A 24,342-nucleotide genomic window follows, 5' to 3' on the forward strand; every position below is an offset into this window, starting at 1 on the left:
TTACACAAATAAAAGTAGTTACGACTGATGTATTATTATTTTCTGTATGAGCAGAAATTATGGAGTATTTTAAGTTGTTTCCACTGTTGATAGGAAAATGCGAGTGATGGCACCGGCGCCTCCATGTCATGCAGTGCGTGCTCCACCTTTATTTTCTGTATAATAAAGGGTTTCTAAACGCTTAATGTGTAGGCTAATTAAATGCATTGCGTTCATATTCTGGGCTCGTCTGCTTTTCTGTAGGATAGTTTATTAATAAGGTGTGTACAGCATTAGATATTTATCACTGAAGTTGCCAAGCCAAGCTTTTTCTTTATTATAAGGATTTTCTTTGGGAGGTAAACGCTTAGCCTAATGTGCAATTAAACGCAATGTTCGTATTCTGGGCTCATCTGCTATTAATAAGGTGTGTACAGAATTTGATCTTTTAACATGAATGTCTATTGGGTGCTGCTATTTCTTCAGCTTTTTGAACGTAGATGTATGATAAAGACATGATAGGCGATCAGTTTTATGTGGATAAAGGCATAGCCTATTTTATACATGACTACACATGTCCTTATAAGGCCAAGAAAATATGACGTTTTAACGACATAGCATCTCGTTATTACGAGAAAAAGATGTCGTTTTAACAACATAAGATCTCGTTATTATGACATAATTGAGCGGAAAAAAAACAATATTTATGTGACAGCAATGCGTCACCGTAGCCTACGGTATAGGCGTCTGAATATTATATTTTGTTATTTTCCCACCCTTACGGTGGAACCACAATAAATATTAATTTAATTATATAATATAGCGCTAACAGTAACAACTCTGCACGTACACAATAAGTTCTTAACCTATATATTACCAACTGTATTGAACCAAACAATGCGCTCATTAAACGTGGTGATGTGTACGTGTAGCCTATAGGCACGATATTAAACCACTGTAATAAACTACTGTTGCTAACATTTTTTTTCGGTTCAGGTTTATATAAGCCTATTTATTTATTGATTTTTTTCTTCTTCCAACGTTACTCTGGTATATAACGTTGGTGCTGCATATTATGACCGCTCTAAAATCTTTGGCTTTTATTTTGATAGGCTATATTTACTATTATTTTCGGGTCACGTGGCCAACCTATCTTTCTTTTAAGGCGATCTTCAAACGGAGAAATGAAAAAAGGAATTTCCAAAAAACAAAATCGGACCGTTATTTGTATTTGGTTTAGTCGTTTTTCGTTTTTGGATTCAGAAACCAAAAACGGGAGAACGGCTCTTTTTTGACCGTTTCTTTGTTTTTGGTTTCAAACGACAAACGAAAATAAGGTGTTTTCTCGTTATTTTGTTTTTTGGTTCAAACGAAAAAACAAACTATCAAAACGTACACGGACCAAAGACTGTCTTCATTCTTTGTTCAAAAAGGAATAACGATAAAATGATCGCCAAAAACGAAAAACGGACCGTTTTTAATTGGTTTTTCGTTTTTTGATTCTGACACCAAAAACGGTTATTTGGTTTTTCGTTTTGAAACAAAAAACAGAAAAACGGTATTTTCGTTTTATAATTACAAACGAATTACGGATTATCCAGAGATCCCCTGACCATATATATTCTCTCTCTCTCTCTCTGTGTGAATGTGGCATGTCTGGAACACGCCCCTGTTGTTCTATGAGCCCTCCTCGTTGACATGCGTCAGACAGATTCCATACCTTGTGAAGAGGATGTGGAGAGGGAAGATTGCGCAACGTTGCCACGGTGAACACCTCTGCCAGCAGGTGAGTCCTCAGCAGGTGAAAGTCAATCTCGTGAACGCCAAACTCTGCGTTTCGGACGAAAATCTTGGCCAGTGTCCAGTCAGCCTTTGAATCCGTCGGGAGGAAGATGGGGTTGTCTTTGCTCGGCTTTTGCATTAACTGTGCAGATTAAGTTTGAACATACGTGAAAATGGTACAAACGGTTTCTGAGGGAATCAGAGTATTATTTTTCTCTCTTTTAAAGGTCCCATGACATGAAATTTTCACTTTTTGAGGTTTTTTAACATTAATATGAGTTCCCCTAGCCTTTATATGGTCCCCAAATTTCTAGAAATTTCAATCGGTGTAAATCGAGCTTTTGCTCTCTTTCTCTGCCTTTGAGAAAGTGGAAGCTCAATCGGGCTGATCTTGAATCTCCTCCGTATGACGTCATACGGAGGAAATGTTACCTCCCCTTTCGCTGCTTTGCCCGCCCAGAGAATATTTCCCGTCTATGAGAAAATGAGCTAGGAAGTAGGAACGCGTGCGCGCGATTTTAGTTTGTCCACGAGAGATATCATGGCTTTTGAGCGAGCGAAGCATAATAATGGCTCAACAATTGGATGTACAAATGAACACCGAAGCCTTTTTTTAGTTCCTTCATCCCCAGAAGAACCAGTGGATTCATTTCATTTTCTCTGGAAATGCGCCGACACAACTCCCCAAAGTTTTGCATGTCTGCGACATACATTTCACCGATGACTGTTTCCTCACCTTGGGCCAATAATACAGAGCTGGCTTCGACGAACGTCTGAAAATAAATCGATCGAGCTAACGTTACCAAGCAACACTTTCTGATGTGTAATTGTTCAAGTTCAGACAGGTAATCTTTCTCTCAAATCGTTCAATACTGCTGTTTATGCCTCAGTAAGTCAAGCCAGTGACTAAAATATCAACTTCACATCGTTTCTTTTAGTATGAAAATAATCGTATTTAAATTGTGAATAAATTAACTTATAAACAGAAAGCGATCAAGGAACAATCTTTGTAGGAATCGCGCGCACGCGTTCCTACTTCTAGCTCATTTTCTCATGGACACAGCACGATCGAGTTTATCTGGACACTTGCCAAACTCGTTATGAAATTATCAATGACGCACGTTACACTGCACATGAAGCTCTTACTGTATTTACATCATCGTGTTTGCATTGGTGAAAGCAGAGAGAGTGCAGAAACTGCGTTGCAATGATAAGATCTTCATTCTCGCGATCAACAACAGACTGTCATCTGCTCAATGCTCATCACGGCAACATTTTATGTGATGGGAATAGATCTAAATACTTTAAAAACTTCTGACGATTTGTTAATCTCGATAGCTGTAATAGTAAAAACGTATAATAACTGTAGTAAAAGTATTCGAGAGTTTCACATGTAATAAGTAGCTATTTCATATGCAAGCATGTCAGCCAATCACAGCAGTGGGCGGTTACACCGAAGTCTCACACAGACACGCCCCTTCAAACAGAGCGTTCAAATCAGAGGCTAAAACTGGGCTAGGAAAAATGCCTTTTGTTTCTAAATTATGACTATTTTCTATCTAAAAAACATACTAACATTATAAGGGCAACCCAGGAAACATTATAAAATAATATAATAACCCCATGTCATGGGACCTTTAAGAAAATAAGAAAGGATTTCCACAGCATCTGTCATAATTACTCTATAAAGACATTGACATCTTAAAAAAAGGTTTATTTAATGTTTAATCATTCAGACATGTTTGCCTACTCATCAGTTGTACATTATATATCACCTTTTCTTTGTTTCTTTGTAATAATTTGGTTATTTACCTCATCTTTTAAGATTTATTCATCTGTATTTAATTTAATAAAGACTGACCAGGTAGTTCTGTTTCAGTTGAAGCACTTCGACGTCACCCTGGGATATCGCTTCTTGAGCATTTCCCAGCTGAAGCCAATTCTAATCCTGCTACATGCTCATGGAGCGATATTCTATACAGGGTGATGTCTTGTGTTCTCCCTCAAAGTGCCGAGGTTATATTCATAACCCGTGCACTTTGGAGACGCACCTGAATGGCGATGGGCAGCATCATGCCATGAGGATTGCAGTACAGCAGGACCAGGGGAGCCGTGAGATACTGCTGTCTGCCACTGACAACATTTCCCACCAGCCCGTCCAATATCTTATAGTCAGACAGGAAGATGTTCCCTTTCTAGGTATGACGGTAGATCACACCAAATAATGAAGAAACACCGGAAATTAGACAAAACCAAAGCAAACCAGAATCAGTCATTCCAAATTGTTGCCAGGAGCAAGTAGTGTACCTTCATCTCCTGCTCCAAGCTGCTGCCTTTTAGGGAGTCTTTGACCATATCATCTGTGACGGGGAACTTCTCGGGCAGAGTTGAGCAGCGCTGGATCATCATGGGATTGAGGCCATTCAGAAACTGGTAGCCAAAGAACTCGTCCTCATCCCAGTGCTCCCGACAGTACTCTGCAAAGCATGCTGAGTCAGAACAAATCCCTCACGGAACGAAAATATATTTCCCATATATGAATGATCAATATATTAAATGGTTTAACAGTATATTTGAAAATATACTGAATACTATATTGTGTTAATATATTACAATGTATTGAATAATACATAAGGAATTTCCGCTTTTTATATATATAAAAAAAATATGTGACGATATATTTACTAATATATCATAATGTATGTAACTTTATATTCAGTTATACACTTCATACTATATAGATGTATATGTGATTAGAAAAAGTACTGCATGTGTAATATATTGCAGATATATTATTAATTACTCATACAATATGACTATGACTATGATATTTTCAAACTAGTTAACAAAGCACAAGCACACCTGCATGTACTAAAGTATTCAGCCAAGAGACTCACTGCGCTGAGGAGGATTTTTTATAAGTTTTTATGCTACAGTACAGGCAGTACTTTGTTTGCAATACAGTCATTTTGAACAGTTCATTCATTTAAGATGAGTACCAATTGTTTTCGATCTGTTTTCACAAATGTCCAGTTGCTGGATGCTTTCCCATGAATTTCTGCAGTCAGCATATCCAGTTAGCTTCAGAACAACTAACCTGCACACAAAGAATACACAGGTACACAGTGCAAACATTAATAGTGTAACTAGCCTTGATATACTACCTATGGTCCATCCTAGCTTTAGTTGTGAGCATCTTTGTAGTTACTATTAGATATTATATTATTACTGTCTTCGAGAAAACAAAGCTATTTTGCGAATGCCATCCACTTTCATGCAAAATACACTTAATATACATGGATCATGTTTTTAAATCACCAGTTAAATTTTTAACTAAAGCATACTTAAAATTAAATCTAGCTATAAATATTCAGCATTTCCACCAGTGCAATCTATAACTAAAAACACACCATATTTAGGCTAACCTACAAACAGAAAACATTGATACAGTCTATTGTCCTAACAATAATGGTGAAATGGTGAAGCTTGCTGTCGTGGGCCAACTACTTGTGAACTCTCTAAATGCATCTCTCGAGTTACCATTACATTGGGTACTCTCTTAGAAAATAAAGTACATAATTGTACCTTTAGGGGTACAATGGCTTGTCACTGGGGCTGTACCCTACAGCTTTTGTACCCTTGGCATAGGCTTGGGAACATATATGCTCTCTGCACCTTCATACACAAACCAAATTTCTACTTTGAACGGTTTATTTTTGGAAATTGTTGACACTTATAAATACCTAGGTATTTGGTTAGACTCATCTCTCTCTTTCCATACCCATATTAACAAACTCCAGTCTAAAATCAAATCCAGGATTAGTTTTCTTTTTCGTAACAGAGCTTATTTCACCCTCCCTGCTAAACATGCTCTTGTGAATATGACTATTCTTCCCATCTTAGACTTTGGTGATGTGGTCTATAGATCTGCTTCTAACACTCTACTTAGAAAGTTGGACGTACTATACCACTGTGCTATACGCTTTGCCACCAACGCCCCATTCAGTACTCATCATTGTTATCTCTACACACTCATGGGTTGGCCTTCCCTTCACATCCGACGTCAAAGACACTGGTTCTATTTCATCTATAAAATTATTTTAGGCAAAGGCCCTACCTACTTGAGAAACCTAATTTCGGTAGCTTCTCCCTCTCGCAATCTACGCTCAAGTAGGTTCATCTCATTAACCAGTACCAATGCCCGCACTTCCTTCGGCCGTTTTTCTTTTCAGTTTTCTGCCGCCAATGATTGAAACGAACTCCAAAAAACTTTAAGGCTTGAATCTATTGTTCCGTTATCCACTTTTAAACGATTGATAACTAACCTATTGTCACACCATTGCTCATGTTAGCATTATCATTTTTCTCCTGTGTAAACTGGAGCCATTATTATTTATCATTTTCTCTATCTGCATTGTTACTTATTAATAATGCAAACTGCACTTTATTTTTATATAGTTTATTTACCTAGTACGTTCTTAAGCACCGATTCCTAGGAATTGTCCAGTTATTGTATTGATTTATTTTGTATTTATTTTTGTATGATGTGCTTCGACTGAACAACTGTTTGTAACCTGTACTACACTGTCTTGTCTTTTATGTGTAACTTATGTTGTCTGCACTATGACGCTTTATCTTGGCCAGGTCGCCGTTTTTAATGAGAATGAGTCCTCTATGTGCCTACCTGGTTAAATAAAGGTGTAAAAAAAAAAAAAAAAAAAAACATATGCAGAGGTGGAAAGGACAAGCGTCAGTCTGCGTGTAGAACGAGAGCGCAAGTGGTTTTTTCTTAATATTCAGTTCTCTTGTTGTTTAGTGTATTATTTTCCAGAAAGTAGGGCTATTTTCGATTCTGTGGTTATTGTACATTTTTACCTTCACACAAATCTGTATTTTAATTAGACGCGTGACTACTTTATATAACAGCCGCGTCTGAGAAGTGGGCTATTGCAGTTTAAATTTTATAGCACTTAAGTGTAGCTGTCCATAGAGACAGTTTCGATTTTCTCCCATTTTCGGATTATTTGATTTGCCTGTGTTAATTGCTTGGACTAGCAGCTGTCCTCACTCAGGCGTTTGAAAGCACTATATTTCTGTAATAAGCGTCAGCGGAAGCGTTCAGCTCTCCTCTTGTGAAGACCGACTCGGGTAAAGACCATCGACTCTACCTGCACGACTCCACTGAGCAAGGACACCTAAAAGGCACTTAAGTATCCTATTTTCTCCCTCTTCCTTTCACACTGGTATAGTATTTCCCTACTAAATATGTGCTTCCAATACATTCCTGTTGTCTCTCGACGACGCTCTCTCATCACGCACAGAAGGCAGCGCAATACTGCTAATCTGCGTCCCATTCTCTCATCCTCACACACACCTCTCTCTATTTCTATGGGTCTATGGAACTGTCAGTCAGCAGTCAACAAAGCTGATTTCATTCCAGCCTTTGCATCTCACTCTACTCTTAATATTTTAGGCTTGACTTAGACCTGGATTCGTCCAGAAGACTCAGCAACCCCTGCTGCTCTCTCTAACAACTTCTCCTTCTCTCACACTCCTCGCCAGTCTGGGAGGGGTGGGGGCACTGGTCTTCTCATTTCTAACAATTGGAAATACTCAACCCTCTCCTCTCTCTGCAATAACTACTCGTTTGAATATCATGCTATTACACTTACAACTCCCATTAAGATCCATATTGTAGTCATATATCGCCCCCCAGGTCAACTGGGAAGCTTTGTAGAGGAGCTGGATGTGCTGCTGTCTTCTTTCCCTGAGGATGGCACCCCACTTGTCGTCTTTGGTGATTTCAACATTCATCTAGAGAAGCCGAATGCAACAGACTTCATCTCTCTCCTAGCCTCATTCGATCTCAAACAGCTCATCACCTCAGGTACTCACAAATCAGGCAACCAACTGGACCTGGTTTACACACGCAACTGCATCACAGACAACATTTTGGTGAAACCTCTCCATGTTTCTGATCATTTCCTCATTACATTCAATCTTCAACTCACTACCCATGCTCCACCAACCCCCCTACCAGTTACTTTCAGACGAAACCTGCGCTCACTCACTCCCTCCCATCTTTCCTCTGCTGTGTCATCTTCTCTTCCCTCACACTCACACTTCTCATCTCTGGATGTTAATACCGCAACAGATACTTTATGCTCCACTTTAACTTCTTCTTTAGACAATATCTGCCCTATCTCCTCCAGGCCAGCACGTACTACTCCCTCTAACCCCTGGTTATCTGAGGTTCTTCGTGAACACCGGACTAAACTCAGGGAAACAGAGAGGAAATGGCGCAAATCAAAAGACACAACTGACCTTAGTATGTATCAATCTCTGCTCTCTTCCTTTTCTGCTGATGTTCATGCTGCAAAATCTTATTTTCACAACAAGATCAACAGCACCGCTAACACACGAACTCTTTTCAAGACATTCAACTCTCTCCTCTGTCCACCTCCACCACCACCCACCTCCTCTTTAACTGCTGATGATTTTGCTAACTTCTTTACCAACAAAACAACAACTATCAGCAGTCAGTTCTCAGCTCCACACACACAGGAACCCAGTCCAACCCCTCCCACTCCGAAACACCTTCTCTCCTCATTCTCTCCACTGACCGAGGAAGAAGTATCTAAACTTCTCCTCTCCAGTCACCCCACCACCTGCCCTCTAGATCCCATCCCCTCACACCTTCTACAAGCCATTTCTCCCACACTTCTACCAGCACTCACACACATCATCAACTCATCCCTCCACACTGGCACTTTTCCTACAGCATTCAAGCAGGCTCGGGTAACTCCACTGCTTAAGAAACCCACATTAAACACATCACTCTTAGAGAATTACAGACCTGTCTCTCTCCTACCTTTCATTGTGAAAACACTTGAACGAGTTGCCTTCAACCAAGTAACATCCTTCCTCTCTCTGACCAACCAACTAGACGTAAACCAATCTGGCTTCAAGAAAGGGCATTCAACCGAGACTGCATTGCTGTCAGTCACAGAAGCCCTACGGATCGCAAAAGCTGCCTCCAAATCATCAGTTCTCATTCTCCTGGATCTGTCTGCTGCCTTCGACACCGTGAATCATCAGATCCTCCTGTCCACCCTCTCATCACTAGGCATCACAGGAACTCCTCTCCACTGGTTTGAGTCCTATCTCACAGGTAGGTCCTTCAGGGTCGCATGGAGTGGCGAGGTATCCAAAGAACATCAACTGACTACAGGGGTTCCTCAGGGTTCAGTTCTTGGACCGCTCCTCTTCTCCATTTACACCACATCACTGGGACCCATCATACAGGCACATGGCTTCTCTTACCACTGCTATGCTGATGACACCCAGCTCTACCTCTCATTTCAACCTGATGATCCCACAGTAGCTGCACGTATCTCAAGCTGCCTGGCGGACATCTCGGCATGGATGAAGGAACATCACCTGCAGCTCAACCTACAGCACGACTTCACTATCCAGCTAGATTCAACTTTAATCACCCAATCAAGGTCGGTCAGAAACCTTGGAGTAACATTTGATGAGCATCTGACCTTCACAGACCACATCACAAAGACAGCTCGATCATGCAGGTTTGCACTGCACAACATCAGGAAGATCAGGCCCTTCCTAACTGAGCATGCAACACAACTTCTCGCCCAGGCCTTGGTTATCTCTAGGCTGGATTACTGCAATGCTCTTCTGGCCGGTCTTCCATCATGTGCAATTAAACCTCTACAAATGATCCAGAATGCTGCAGCCCGTCTTGTCTTCAACGAGCCCAAAAGGGCCCACGTCACTCCTCTGTTCATCTCTCTGCACTGGCTACCACTTGCTGCTCGCATCAAGTTCAAGGCATTGACGCTTGCTTACAGATCGACCACAGGCTCAGCTCCCTCCTACTTTCACTCGCTCCTACGAGTCTACATCCCTACCAGAATGCCAGAACTTTGTATTTTGAGCACTTCTTGCGTTATTTTTGCTTCTTCACGATGACTCGCTTGTTGTAGTCCTCAGTTGTAAGTCGCTTTGGATAAAGGCGTCTGCTAAATGACTAAATGGAAATGGAAATGGAAAGTCCTGAGGTCAGAAATTCCTGCCATACGTTTATTCCACCCATGAACTCACAGCAAAAACTCCAGTGTTAAATTAACTTTCCTGGGAGTTTTATTTAGCTCCATACTCAAGAGTGTTAAAGCTAATGAGCTAATTAAGTGATTGATTGAGTGATGATTGAGCATTATTCAAGACATCTGATGTTAACAAGCAGAATCACCAATGGAGAAAATCTAAAAAAAAAAATTTACGTCGCCATTATGGTGGTCAGTGTTTGCTTTGACCCTTTGAAAGATTTAGTATTTTCAGTCATCAGATTCATTTACATTGTGACTGTGCATCAGATGTAATCAACTATATCTGTGTATGTAAAGGTTGGGAACCAAATGGCCCATACAGATGTATGGCCCATAAAAACTTGATTGGTGTGAATGACAAAGACATTGAGTGGACAAAGAGTGGATTAGCAAGTTAGATCGATCTCCTGTGGGAGGCCCTAACCCTTTCTATTGTTTGTAGCCCATTTCTCACAGACAGAACTTTGGGTTAAGATCATTGAAGGGTGACATGCTAACATCGCTGCTGAAGGACTGCTACACTACAAACCTACAAATTATTCTCCCCACAAGAACTCTGGTCAAGCTTACTTATTTTATGTATTGGAGAAATCTAATACATTGGCGACTCACCCATACCACTGGTCGGCCAAATACAGCAAAATCTAACACCTTAAACTATTAATGTTAGATTTAGTTTGGCTGCTGTAACTGAGTTATGAGTGTCAGATAAACAAAGAGAAAAGCTGATCAGGTTGTGTTGGTTATGTTTTGACACAATAATCATTTGACCCGAATCACAAATTTTATTTAGAGAGTTAGGTTTATCTTGTTGATTACAGCAGCCTGTGATTCTACAGTATACTATTTTCAGCATTTTCAATATAGTCCAAAAGATTTCTTAAAAGTTGTTTTGATCAAAATACTTTTATTTGGACACACAGACATCAAGAATCAGCCTGTGATTCTCAACAATGGTGACAATAATAAAGTATGTTGCAGAGCATTCTGGGTGCCACCAATCAAAACTCAGTTATGGCTCCCATCATGCATTGCGGTATGTATTAATTATGATCTGAATTGTCTTAGTAATTTCCTTTTCCTAATTGAATATTCTTTTTGCACCATTGTTGAGATTCATACACTGAATCTCGATATCTGTGTGTGCCTGAAAAAATTTATTTATTATTTTATTTTATCAGAAGAACTTTTAAGAAATCATTTTGATTATATTGAAAAATCTGGATCTTATGCTGTAGAATCACTGTGATGCTGTAATAACCAATATACATTTAAGTCAGAGATTAGGCTCTAAATGAGTTCAGTGATTCAGATCAAATCAGGGTATCTGCACATTTTTTAAAGTCAAATTTAAGGCTTTTTAAGACCTTTTTAAGACCTGAAGAAATCAAAATTAATACCGTACATTAGGGGTTTGCAATATTAACAAAAATATATCTAGATATTTTCAAAGTTTTGTTGATAATAATTCAATGATATTTTACTGATTTTGTACTGGTACCATGGCTGGTTTAGGCCTGTTGTTGACAGCAGACTCACAAAGATATTCATATTTAACATATTCTATCTGCAGTGGTCAGTTCACAGTAGTGACTGAAATAAAAAAAATTATTAAGGGGCAATATTTGCCACCTTAAATTGATTTCCAGGGCCATTTTCACCTAAATATGGAAATTATTTCTAAACGTATTTAGAGGTATGCATCACCTTTCATGTCAAATTCTAACATTCAAATTCAATTCTATTAGAATAAGACCGTACCAAAATCATCCTTGCAGTGCAGAGGTGACACAGAAAAGCGGTATCCGAACTGGCATTACTATATTTACACTTAATTTGCAATTGCATAAATAAAGCTATTCAATATTTAAATATGAAATTATTTATAATTTTAACATTTTAATTAAAGGGTACTTTAAATATGCAACTAAACCCGCCAGTAGGTGGCAGTAAGTCACTGTCTTAATAAGCGAGTTGTTGGAGATTTATTCAACCGATTTGTTCAAACGGCCGATTCATTCATTGAATCAAATGATTCGTTCAAAACGCGGATTTCAGTTTTTAAAATAGAATCGCTGTCTGTTGGACTACAGTTTCATTATGAAATTCTCGTCGGCGAAATAAAGGGGGAAACAAACAATATTGACAATATAAAAAGTAACACACATTGTTAATTTAACTGTTGTATAAAATAAATAGCACATTTGCAATTGTGCACAGGAAAACGGCATTCTTGCTCGTGATATTCTAATATAACAACATAACATGATATAAATATAATAAGACAAAAACTCATTTGGGGACATAACTGCACTGACACATCACGCAGGGAAAGCAAGCATGAGAGACAAACGCGATGTCAGCTCGAACTCGCGGTGCCTCGTACGTAGTTAAAACAATGATTACAATATCATCATAGTTCATAGACAATCCTAAGCACAAAGAATGAACTTACTATTGAACTGACATTTACTCGTTCTCTTATCCTATCCTCTCGCGTGCAGGAGACAGACGCTGCCGTAAATGACGCGAATTGTCATGTGAACAAGCAAATCCACAAAGATAGAACAATAAAAATAATATAGCCTACGCTAATTAGATAGTTTTCATTTGGAAAGCATTTAGATACGTCGTCAAAGTGTCATCTAAAATTTAAGACCTTTCATAGGTAAAAATAAGACTTTTCATAAGTAAAAATAAGAATTTAAGACTTTTTAAGGCCTTAAATTTTAAATATCGAATTTAAGACTTTTTAATACTTTTTAAGGATCCGCGGGGACCCTGTCAAATGATGACTATTTTAAAACATAACCAACACCACCTGATCACATTTTCTCATGTTTATCTGGCTGTTATAACTCAGTTACAGCAGCCAAACAAATTCTAAAGTTAACTGATTGTCAAAACATTTGGTAACTAAACAGAATTTTATTAGGTTTAGTGACAACATGTTACAATGTTTACATGGTACAATGACTGGCTACTGTTTTATTGCTTAACACAATTTTCACAATTTCAATTAAATTCTTGGGATTTGATTTCAATCTTGATTCAATAATGACTCATTTGGATAGTTAGGTAGGCTACAGTAGATCGCCTACATGTTAATTTTTCGCAAGAAAAAAATACATCTCACATAATGCTGTAATTAAACATACAGAGAGCCCTATCAGCTGGTATTATTAAAGGTTAAAAATAACAAATTAAATATAATGCAGTTTATTATAATAACAATTATGTAATGACACAAGTAAAAATATAATAAATATGTAATAAAGTGCACATATTTAGCAAAATACTCCTCTCTATAGCTATGGTCATTAAATGGCTTTTCCTGAGGTAAATGTAACGTTATGTGACATCATTGTTCTCCTGCAGTTTTATTGACCTCTTTCCGTGCTTAAAAAACACTGATTTGATCGATATTATGTATGAGGCATATATACCTTTCGGTAAGTTGTACTGTATCTTTAAATAAAAAGTAACAGATGATCGGTTTACTTGAACTGAGGCACTACAGCGATATGTCCCGTCACATTTAAAAGCGTCAAAATGGTATTTATTGTCTGAATTTCATAATAAAATGGACAGAACCTGAGAGCTGATAATTTGTTTCATATCCAAAGTAACTTTCTGTCTTGTCTGTCGGTGTCAGCTCCACGATTTTTCTCTGCGTGAGAAAGATGTGGGGCGTGAGAGCATATGAAAAGTGTCAAGGGGGATAGGATAGGAAGGGGGATAAATCATCGGCAGTGTTCCTCCTTCCGCCATGCTTCTTCTCCATGTGAGGATTGTTTACATTACACTAGAGTGCGCGCTGTGCCGCATGTACACAGTGCTTAAACATGTGGGGATTGTTTACATCAGAGTGCGCATGTGTTTTGCGCAGCATATACGTAGTGTTGTTTTAAGCGGTTGATGGAAAATAAGCTAATGTGCGTTCTAAAAATCTAAATTCAGATCTATTATTTTTCATTGTATTTTGAAGTGCCCGCGATAACAATATTGTACAAATTCATTACCGCGATTTATCGCATTACCGAATACCGGCACGTCTAACCCGGATGCAACAGAAATGTGTAAATCATAGGTTGCAACAGTGATATATTTTAAAGACAAGAATCTCTTTTCCCTCATGTGAAACTACACTGATGGGAACCTGCTGCTGCTACCAATAATCGCGATCTGGAAGAGGAAGCCTATGTGGCAAAGATTAACCATGAATAGGGCTACTGTCCATATTGCTTGTAATTATTGTAAATAGAGTCGACATCTGTTAAGTTGTTTCCCTACATTCTTACTGTGCGTTCACACCGCCGCCGACTTGAGCTTCCAAAGTTACCGGAAGTCATTCATTTTTAATGGAAGCTGGCTTCTCTCAGCTGCAAGGAGCGGCAAATCCCTCGGCGTCGCGTTTTGAGCGACCAGAGTAGCTCAACTTTATGGTAATGAGCTATGACGCGGTGCAAAACGCCACCAACCAATCGGAATATAGACGTCCTTCGCGCTGGCTGATTCCGGAGAAACATACGATGTAAACTTTCGTTCCTACCAAAACATTAGTTCCGAGAAAAAATAATGAATTGCACAGTTTAACCATCAGAGTGAAAGTGTATCATTTGCATGTGTTTTTAAGTCCTGTCAGTTCAACAGGGCGCGCTTGACAGGGCATATATAAGAACGAGCAGAGAGAGAGAGACTCACCCGAGCGCTGTCTGCTCTCTCTCTCCCTCGCGCATATTAATCAAAATCAATTGGTGTCGGGAAAAAAAACTCTCCAGTGATGAAATGTTTTCTGTGTTGACAAATCTTGTGCGATATCCTAAACTGCCGAATGCATTGCTTGTTTTTTCTGTTTACATTTCATGGTGTGACACTTCTCTTCTCCTGAATGCTGCTACGTCAGAGCGGCCAAAGCGTCAACAAGCTTCCCCGTACTGTTTGACAAGCGTCCTTGACAGGGCGGCCAGAGCTTTTTTGCTGCTCAAGTCGGCGGCGGTGTGAACGTACAGTTATGGTTGTGCTGTTCTAAAAACCCAATATTGGATCCAGCAGACCCGTGAACACTGAACAGTGTGTAACAAAGTGATGAACACTACAGGAGGGTTAAAAAATGACTTGGTCACTTACTGCTGTGCTGCGGTCAAGTAAAACTCGTTTTCCTTTGTAAAAGAGAATTGGACTTCAGGCGGCAGAGTGGTGGCAGAGTCGTGATCAATAACTTGAGGTGTGCCCTCAGCATACACACGCCACCTGGGGGAAGAATATTCAGCTGTATTTCAATGGAAGAAATTTAATTTCTCTGAATTTATTTTAATATAACACAGACACTTCACTGTTACTCCCGAATTGTATTGGCGTGCTGCCCACCAACCTAAATGACTTCTGTTGCTCCACTAGATGCCTCATCCTTTGTCTTTGGGCTATTAGCTTCACGTCCTGGAACACAAGTGAAGCTGAAATGCAAATGCAAACATTAATTCACAATGTAAATTTGTTTTTGTTTGCATTCAAAAACTTTTTTGAAAAAAAAGAAAAGAAAAGTAGGCTAGGCTATATTTTGTATATATATCGTTTCTTGACCATAGGACGATGACTTGTCATCCATGTACTTTTTTTATTTATTGACACTTTAATTTGATTACAAATGTGCTTTATTTGCAAAAGGCTAATAGTAGCATTAGTCTATAGCTACAGTCTTCTGAGATACATAAAAGAAGATGTCTTTGTAAAAAAAAAAAACATGAATGACAACTACACACGCAGTACATCTGCAAGCCATCACCCAATGAACATCGTAACAATGACAGCCAAGTAATCTCTAGTCCTGACCCTGTGCAGGAGTTATACTTTATTACAGCATCTGACACTTTTGACATTATCTCTCCGTCATATGAAGACACAAAGGTTCGCTTAAAGGATTTCTTCAGCAATATACAAAAATGCGTCTATATAGCACGCAGTGTGTTTATCGTGTAATATATACGCAAAAATGAGTTTTTACGCGCATAGTATACGCATGGATAGCACATGGGTAGGTTTAGGGTGGGGTGCGTGTGTATTATACGCTTGGGTAGGATTAGTGGTGTGGGGTGCGTGTGTATATCACGCAATATAGTGCGTATCATATGCACGCGCAAAACTGCATATCATATCCACGTAAAAACTGATTTTCGCGTATAAATTGCACGATAAACACACTGCGTGCTATAGAGACGCATTTGCGTGAGAACAGGCTGGTGTGTGTGTGTGTGTGTGTGTACATGTTTTTCTATCCTGGTGGGGACTTAAACCGCACACAGACTCATGGGGACTCGTGTATTTGTGGTGAACTAAATTGAGGTTCCCATGAGAAAAACAAGCTTATAGAGCACAAACAAGCACCAATGCTACATTTTTCTAAATGCCATAATCATTTGTTAACAAACTGGTATTTTTACTTCAGTGTTGCTTAACTTCAATTCTGCATAAAATTATTACATTGTTTAAATAAATAAAAAATTCACTAACTGTGATTTTGTATACATTTCTGAAATACATAACGTTAGTTAGACAGTTTCCTCTGGGAACACATCACTAAATTGTAATATGGACTCATGCACTTTTACACCATGTCCTAACTACACGCGCACGCGATAAAAGCGTATTTTCCATGTTAATCAGAGTTTTTGTCCAAGCCAGCCGCGACGGCGACACGCGACGACTAACGATTCCTATTTCTGTGAGGTCGCGCTGGAACAACAAACACAAAGTGTGGCAATGATAATCTCAGGCACTGTTTATGTGCTTTATTTCATGTTAAAAGTGTGTCATGTGACTTTGAATATCATTTAGTGCTCCTAGCTTTGTAGCTGTAAAAGCAACAATGAATAATTCACCCCAGATCTTGAAATTAAACGAATCAAAACGAACCAGACTCTGTGTGTGTCTGTGTGTTAGTGATGTCTGGTGTTAAGGATCAACTGGGGATCATGTTAACTGGGGACGCGCGCGTGCACGCAGACAGTTTTACCTGGATTTCCAGCAGATGTTAAACAGTGACAGATTCGTCCCAGCAAAATTTTCACTGAGCAGATTTAAAAGCTTTCCATGTTATGTTTATCATATTAAGTCAAGTCACCTTTATTTATGGCGCTTTTCCACTGCATGGTACGGCTCGGTTCGACTCGGTGCGGAACGGTTCGGCTCGCTTCGCTTTTCCACTGCGTGGTACGACTCGACTCAGTACGGCACGGTTCGGTTCGCTCGGTTGCTTTTCCACTGCAGTTAGTACCGCTTCAAAGTGGGTGGGACTGATCGTTAATAGTTGCCGCCTCTACTGGCTCGGTAGTCACTTTTTATTTATTTTTTATTTTTAAGTTTGTAGGTCCGGTGGTAGCCGTGTGCGGCTAAGAGCTGTGCTACTTCTTGGAACACTTTTTCATTCCGTGTTGCCCCATCAGCTCTCGCTGGATCCGCTCCTCGGCAACCAACGAGAGGAACGTCGGCACCTCGTCCACTGACCACGATTCAGCCATTTCTTGTTTGATTTTTTTTTACTTTTTTTGTCAAGTAAATACTCTAAAAACAGGTGCTACCGCGTTGGCTGTTGTCTGGCTATTTACATCTAGCGGGTTTAGTGTCTCGTGTCGCAAATACAATGACGCTGAAGTGACGATTCTGTCTGACCAATCAGTGATCTGCAGTGTTTTCACGTCACGTTTAGTATAGGTACGGTACGCTTGGAACCTCAACAGAGGTGGTACCATTTAAAGCGAGCCGAAGCGAGCCGTGCCGTACCGTACCATGCAGTGGAAAAGCGCCATTATATAGCGCTTTTTACAATGCAGATTGTATCAAAGCAGCTTCACAGTGATAACATGAAAATAATACAAAAACAATTTCATCATCGTCCACCTTTAAGGCAGATCTATAATATTGTTGAATATTAAATGTCCCCAACTAAGCAAGCCAGAAGGTAAGGCAACTAGCCTGGGTTTCCCCATACTGCTTTTGCGCAGCGCGATTTTATTCACGCTGAAAGGCAGTCTGGAGACCATGGACCAGATTTTCGCCTCATCTAGGGAACCAATCACAGAACGGGGAGGGAGCAGCAAGACGATGACGACATCTATGCGACACAACTAAGCAGTTTGTTTATATCCATATATACCTTCGACCCTCATGTTTATCTTGCACAAACGGCAATAGTCGCTGAAAGTCATTGTTTACACAAAAATATCTTACCCATCGTCTTCCTTGTCTAATTTCTGTCACTCTACATACGTCCTCTGGTATAATGGAAACGATTGGCTATGAGCGTACAGGCGCATTTGATAGACATTCTTAGCACCCAATAAACGGCGCCGGGCATTCGTAAACCACGCCTCAAATACGAGAAAATGTACATGTGGTTCCCAGACCCAAGTCTCAACGAAAATTGGGTCTGGCGTTAGCTGGCTACAAGGCAACAGCAGCAAGGAACCAAAACTCTATCAGGTGACAGAATGGAGAAAAAAACCTTGGGAGAACCCAGGCTCAGTCGGGGGCCAGTTCTCCTCTGGCCAATGAGTGAACAGCGTATGATTATGATTCAGGAGCATTACAGGTCAGAAGTTCAGAATGAATCAGAGAATACGGATCAACTGGGGATCATGTTAACTGGGGACGCGCGCGTGCACGCTGATAGTTTTACCTGGATTTCCAGCAGATGTTAAACGGCGACAGATTCGTGCCCTATTTTACGGATCACCGATTAAAAACTAATATTTCACCAGTTGTATGCGAATATGCGCTGGTATGCGAATAAATATGCTTTGTTTTTGCAGTGTATATTCCTGCGTATTTGACGCAATTTCAAAGAAGTTTAACATACTTTAGTGTCAAGCTCAGAAACCACGCCTATGTTAACATGGGGCATTCGGTTTCATTGGATGAACAGACTTGTCAGCGCACTTCAGAAGACGTGTAAAGAATTTTCTTCTCAATATTAGTGTATCATATTTTCTTTAGTGTATTGTCATGATTTCTGTAGCAACAATGACATCCGGTCAGCTGCTTTTCAGATTAGTGATCCTGATCTCGCAAACATCCTTCATTGCCTGAAAAGACAAGAGGTCTCTGACAAGAACACTCTCTCTCTCTGTGCATGCTAACACACGTAACCTGACACCCCAACATTCCTCACACAAAGAAATGCACACACACCAAAACGTGTCTTCAAATGAATCCTATTTAAGACATTACCAAATGTATATGATACTTTTCTGTGTTGCCGTTTATGTGCCACATAACATTGGGATTGTTTACAATATTAGTATATATATTAATCAAACTTTAAATGCTTCTAATATTTATATCTTATGTAACTTTGTATTCCTATAATTTAATATGACGTGTTTGATATCTCTGTAATTAAATCTAACGGAGTTGAATTCCGATAGCAGAATGTAATGTACATTGTTTTACACATTTCATATTTCTGGAGCCGAAAGGTTTAAGTCTAACACTTTTGTAACTCAAGCCAGAAGGATGTTCCAAGCAAACAAAGGAATCTTCCCGCGCAAATCTCGGCAGATGATTTGCCCTTCCCGAAAAACGGGGCGGGGACAGGATTCCCTCAAAAGACGGACAGGTCTGTGATTTTGCTACAGAGATCATTTGCTAGAGAGAGATCATTCTCTCTCTCTCTCTCTCTCTCTCTCTCTCTCTCTCTCTCTCTCTCTCTCTCACCTCCGCGCATACGCGCGCCCCTGCTTTAAATCGCTCATTCTCTCTCTCTCTCTCTCTCACCCTCAAACCTCCGCACGAGTCATCCTAAATCGCTCTCATTTTCTCTCCACATCTCCCTCTCTCATCTGTTATCTGTTTTGCCTTGTATTGTTTAACTAAGTTATGTACATAGACATATAATCAGTGTATATTGTGTAGTCCGTATATTCTGTAGTTTTGCATTTATTAAAACCATTATACCCATGACTGTTTCTGTTTAAAACCACACCGCGGAACTTTCACGTCTAGCGCCCCTAGAGGCCACAAGCGCCACAGCACTGGCGCAAAAGTCTAGAAGACATCCACTTAATAAATGGACGGCCGTAAAGCGATACGTTCTCCAGGTCACATGACCTGGCCAACGATGGTCCGTCTTCTCCAAACTTACATAGGCGGTATTTCAAGAGGGCAGCCCCGCTCGGAGCATTGATAGTGTCAAGCGCTGTATATTGGCCTGAGGAATCATTTAATATAACTCGTATGCGTCAACTTTTTAGGTCACAAAGTGTGTGGATTTAAATGCTCATAATTACAAAGTCAATGAGATTTGCGATCCAAGAGCTACCAGCTCTTATTAGTTACTACATTAAGTAGTGTTAATTTTATAAACACAGGACAATTAATGTTCACGGCCGGAAAGTTAATATTTCTTGGAGTTTATAAGAAGGGATAACTTTATTGAGAAATTGATAGGTTAATCTTATGGTCGTTTGCTGGACAACACCGATTTGATAATTACATTAATATCCCTTAAGGATTACCTCATAAACGATCTGAAATAAGATTATGAATATATGAATGAGGAATTATAAGACGTTGTGATTGATTATTCATATACTCTATCTATTTTCAATTTTCGATAATTTAATGTAATGTAATATGCAATATATTAATCATATTCATTAGTTATTAAAATTCCCTATAGATCATTTGAGCTAATGTTCAGGTATGACCCAATGCCGTTACAGTTCTAATCACAATTAACAACAGATGTAGATTACGTTAAAATAGCTAAGCTACCTAAAAAAAAACATAAATTGCAAAGTCATTAAAAAAAAATGTTTCAACAAGTTGCATTTATTTATCTGCATATATAGCCTAATTTATAATGGATCTATTATTTTTATATAAAAACACTTTTCAGGTTATTTTACTCTGCTGATTATGTAGGCTACGACCAGCTCTGACACCTCCGCATCCTTCCCCTGGACATAAAGCAGCGATAGGGTCACGCAGTTAATGATCTCATCAACATGTTCAACAGATTTATAAAATAAAAACTAATTTTGACTCCTCTTCTTTCAGAACAATTCTGTAGGCATATAATACTGCATCTTCTCAAACAGTAGAGCATTAGTGCTTCCAACACCACGGTCATGAGTTCGATTCCCAGGGAAAGCAAGAACTGATAAGAAATTAAAATGTGTACCTTGAAATGCAATGTAAGTCGCTTTGGATAACACTGTTGTGTATCTAATGTCTTGTATTGGACATGTAGAGAACACAAAAATGCTGGGTTGTTTCAACCCAATTTTGGGTAAAATATGGACAAACCCAAACGTTGGGTTAAAAATGTAATGTAAAAATTCAACCCAACGGCTGGGTTTGTCCATATTTTACCCAAAATTGGGTTGAAACAACCCAGCATTTTTTAGACTGATTAAAGTCCTGTGAAAAACACTGCAACCACAAATTGTATTACTGGAATAAGCAGAACATATGATAGAGTGATGATGAATTATTACAAATATATACTGATATTCTCTATGGCTAATATTCATACATCACTGACCTCTTAATCACGTGTCACCTCACATGAATAGCATGACCCTCTCTACAATAGGAAATGCTTTGTGTACTTTTTTGTTGACCTCTTTAACAAAATAAATATGACACATTGGTATATCAGTTTTATAAATAAAATGTAGTGTTGGGCCTCTTTTTATGTAATATAAATTTGAATTATGAATGTGCTTTACCATGAATCTCATTAACATATTCTCTTTACTTGTTATTCATCACATCATGTGCTTGTTGTCGTCTGCTAACCGTTAGGAACAGATTAAACATTTGTGCAATTAAAGTTAGACAAATCAAAAACTTTGCAGGATAACCAATATAATAGCTGCTCAAGAAAGGAACACTATTATATAAAGAGGAGATGTGGAAGTTTCACAATGAAGGGTAATAGTGTGTTAAGTTGTTCTTACTATAAAAAGGAAATACAACTGTGACATTTATTTACTAATATGACATGGTTAGATGGAGAGCAGCGTAGGTATGAAGGCCAAACTGGCCAATGGGTAATAAAAATGTATACATATACATTGCAAAACAAGAAACTGTTCTTCATTAACATGTTATTCTATAGTTTATTCTTCCTTCCTTAGATTGAATGTTCAGAATGTGGATGGTGGGACTGTGTGGTCAGACCTTCACAGCAAATACAGCTGTCCTGCATGCATACACATTTGTTTGCCTATTTTTATTTTGTTAGTGTAGCTTTCATACCTAATATCTAATGAATATGTTTGTTGAACATTCCCCTAAATAAATGCTGTGGGTAATTCACGGATCCATAAGCGATGGCTTATCAATTTTCACCACTCTTTAGGAACATTTATGGATTGTACTGTATGCTTTATGCTTTAACTCATTCCTCAGCAACATTAAAATAAATAAATAATAAATAAATAAATGCTTGACATGTCCCTTTAACCACAGCAGTATTGCTGCTCAATTTAAATTAAGCCACAAATTGGCATCACACAACAATCTGCGACTACACACGCACTGCAAAGACACATTGTCAATAGCATAATTTATTTAATCTACTTACAGTTGTCATCAGATACGAATTTCATTGAAACGAATGTAACAAAATAATATGGGCGTGGTGTGTCGCGAAATTAAAACACATTAAAACTTCCCTTCAGTGCGTCTGAAACATACAGCGGGACAGTGACAGAGTAAACAACAGAGCCCTAGTATGATACAAACATTTAACAATAACGTGGAACGCTTTTAAATCTGCTCAGTGAAAATTTTGCTGTGACGAATCGGTCACCGTTTAACATCTGCTGGAAGTCCAGGTAAAACTGTCTGCGTGCACGCGCGCGTCCCCAGTTAACATGATCCCCAGTTGATCCGTAACACCGGACTTCCCATCACTAGTGTGTGTGTGTGTGTGTGTGTGTGCGCACGTGCACATGCAGTATATTTGCAGGACATCACCACTAAACTTTCAAGTACACCGGTAAATGTAAATTTTTGGCCATGACTTGAAATTGGAGTGCTTACCTTTAGCAGGTCTTAAATAGAGCTTCTCGTTCCAGTCCAGCCAGCAGTAGCACGGGAAAAAAATCTCATCACCTTCTGGCGTGTTGATCCTGATCTTATCGCAGAACCACTGGTCGCAAAGACCCATAAACGGCTTGGAGAAGAGCTTGACTGTTATGAGCTCTCCCAGGGATGCTTTACAGTCTATCTTAAATTCTTGCTCCTAAAGAGACATATGTACAATGGCGTATTAGAGCCATTGTAGGTAAAAACACTAATAATATGCAGTTGGGGGAGGGGGTTTAAAATTCAGAGAAGAAACTCCAGAATTTCCATGAAAAAACATAAAAAAATAAAATAAAAAAAAAGTATCATTACTCCATTCAACTTTTATACTCACTCTTTCAATTATCTTCCATTAAATGTAGCACTGACTGATAGTTTTTAGTCCAAAACTCCTTACTGTTGGTTTAATTGGGTGTACTTACCGATCCTGGCCAAAACCCCTGCATGCAATATAGATTCTGTTCCTCGCTCTCATCCTCTGTGCCACGCAGTTTGATGTAGATAAAATTATTGGTGCCCGCCAGATGCCTATTTCCTGTGTACGTCGTTACTGTGTAGATCACCATGGCTGTTCTGCAAAGTAATGGACAATGATTTTAAAGAGAAAATACAAACATGATGAGACCACCAAAGAACATCACCACGTCCAGAGAGGGAGAGAAGAGAGTACGTTAGTGAAAGAGAGAGTCTCACCTCTTACTCAATGTTACTGCTGTAAGAATTGCTACAACTGTTGTAACTAGATTGATTGTGAAGAGATAGCAGTTTATGTCATGGAAATTACAACAAAAATGAAATAGATTTTAATTGAACTCTCCGTTGCAAAGATCTTCAAAGTTTTATTACCAGTTTTTTTTTTTTCCAAAACAACGACCTTGTTCCTTTCCAAATGACCTGAACAAGAAGATGCCAAGCATTTTATAACTTCCTTCTAATGTATTCATTTTCGTCAGTGTCATGACACCCGACCTACAGAGTAATACCCTTTTCTGTAGAAATGAGGAAAGCTTATGATGATTGGTTGTAATGTTTCGTGATACTGACACAGGTGTTTTCTGGGATCTGGAGGTGTTCTGACATGCTCTGACATTTGTGCTTATCTCTGTTACTTATGACATCTTCATGGCTAAAGTCTGACTACACAGCACTGCATGAAAAGGGTAAAATCCGGAAATATCTGGCCATGCTAAACTGCAGTGTAATTTCAGGTTTGCTGGATGTATGTGGAAAAATCCAGCATGAGCCAAATTACACATAGTGTGGAACTATGCATCACTAAATAATTAAGGACAACTATTAACACATACTAACTGTATATTGTGGATCGTGAGCACTCCATTATCTGTTTATTTTGGGGTCA

General features: G+C 39.0%; 1 protein-coding gene across 2 annotated transcripts in view; it reads right to left on the minus strand.

Moving 5' to 3' along the window:
• The window catches only part of LOC306994288 (hydroperoxide isomerase ALOXE3-like), a 49,920-nt gene extending 25,987 nt beyond the window's left edge, over positions 1-23,933 (minus strand). The window contains exons 1-10 of one of the 2 annotated variants that reach the window (XM_079639898.1): positions 23,829-23,933; positions 23,676-23,721; positions 23,405-23,555; positions 22,938-23,139; positions 15,262-15,343; positions 15,018-15,140; positions 4,761-4,858; positions 4,069-4,238; positions 3,813-3,956; positions 1,700-1,903 (exon numbers count right to left, since the gene is read on the minus strand). In XM_079639898.1, the coding sequence (XP_079496024.1) occupies positions 1,700-1,903; positions 3,813-3,956; positions 4,069-4,238; positions 4,761-4,858; positions 15,018-15,140; positions 15,262-15,343; positions 22,938-23,139; positions 23,405-23,548 (1,167 nt within the window). In that variant the 5' untranslated portion in view covers positions 23,549-23,555; positions 23,676-23,721; positions 23,829-23,933. The remainder of the gene's footprint in view (positions 1-1,699; positions 1,904-3,812; positions 3,957-4,068; positions 4,239-4,760; positions 4,859-15,017; positions 15,141-15,261; positions 15,344-22,937; positions 23,140-23,404; positions 23,556-23,675; positions 23,722-23,828) is intronic. The other variant, XM_079639899.1, reaches the window with a different exon arrangement.
• Positions 23,934-24,342: the final 409 nt, after the last annotated feature.

The sequence above is a fragment of the Phoxinus phoxinus genome (genome assembly GCF_949152265.1).
Source record: "Phoxinus phoxinus genome assembly, contig: scaffold_60, whole genome shotgun sequence".
NCBI classification, from domain to species: domain Eukaryota; kingdom Metazoa; phylum Chordata; class Actinopteri; order Cypriniformes; family Leuciscidae; genus Phoxinus; species Phoxinus phoxinus.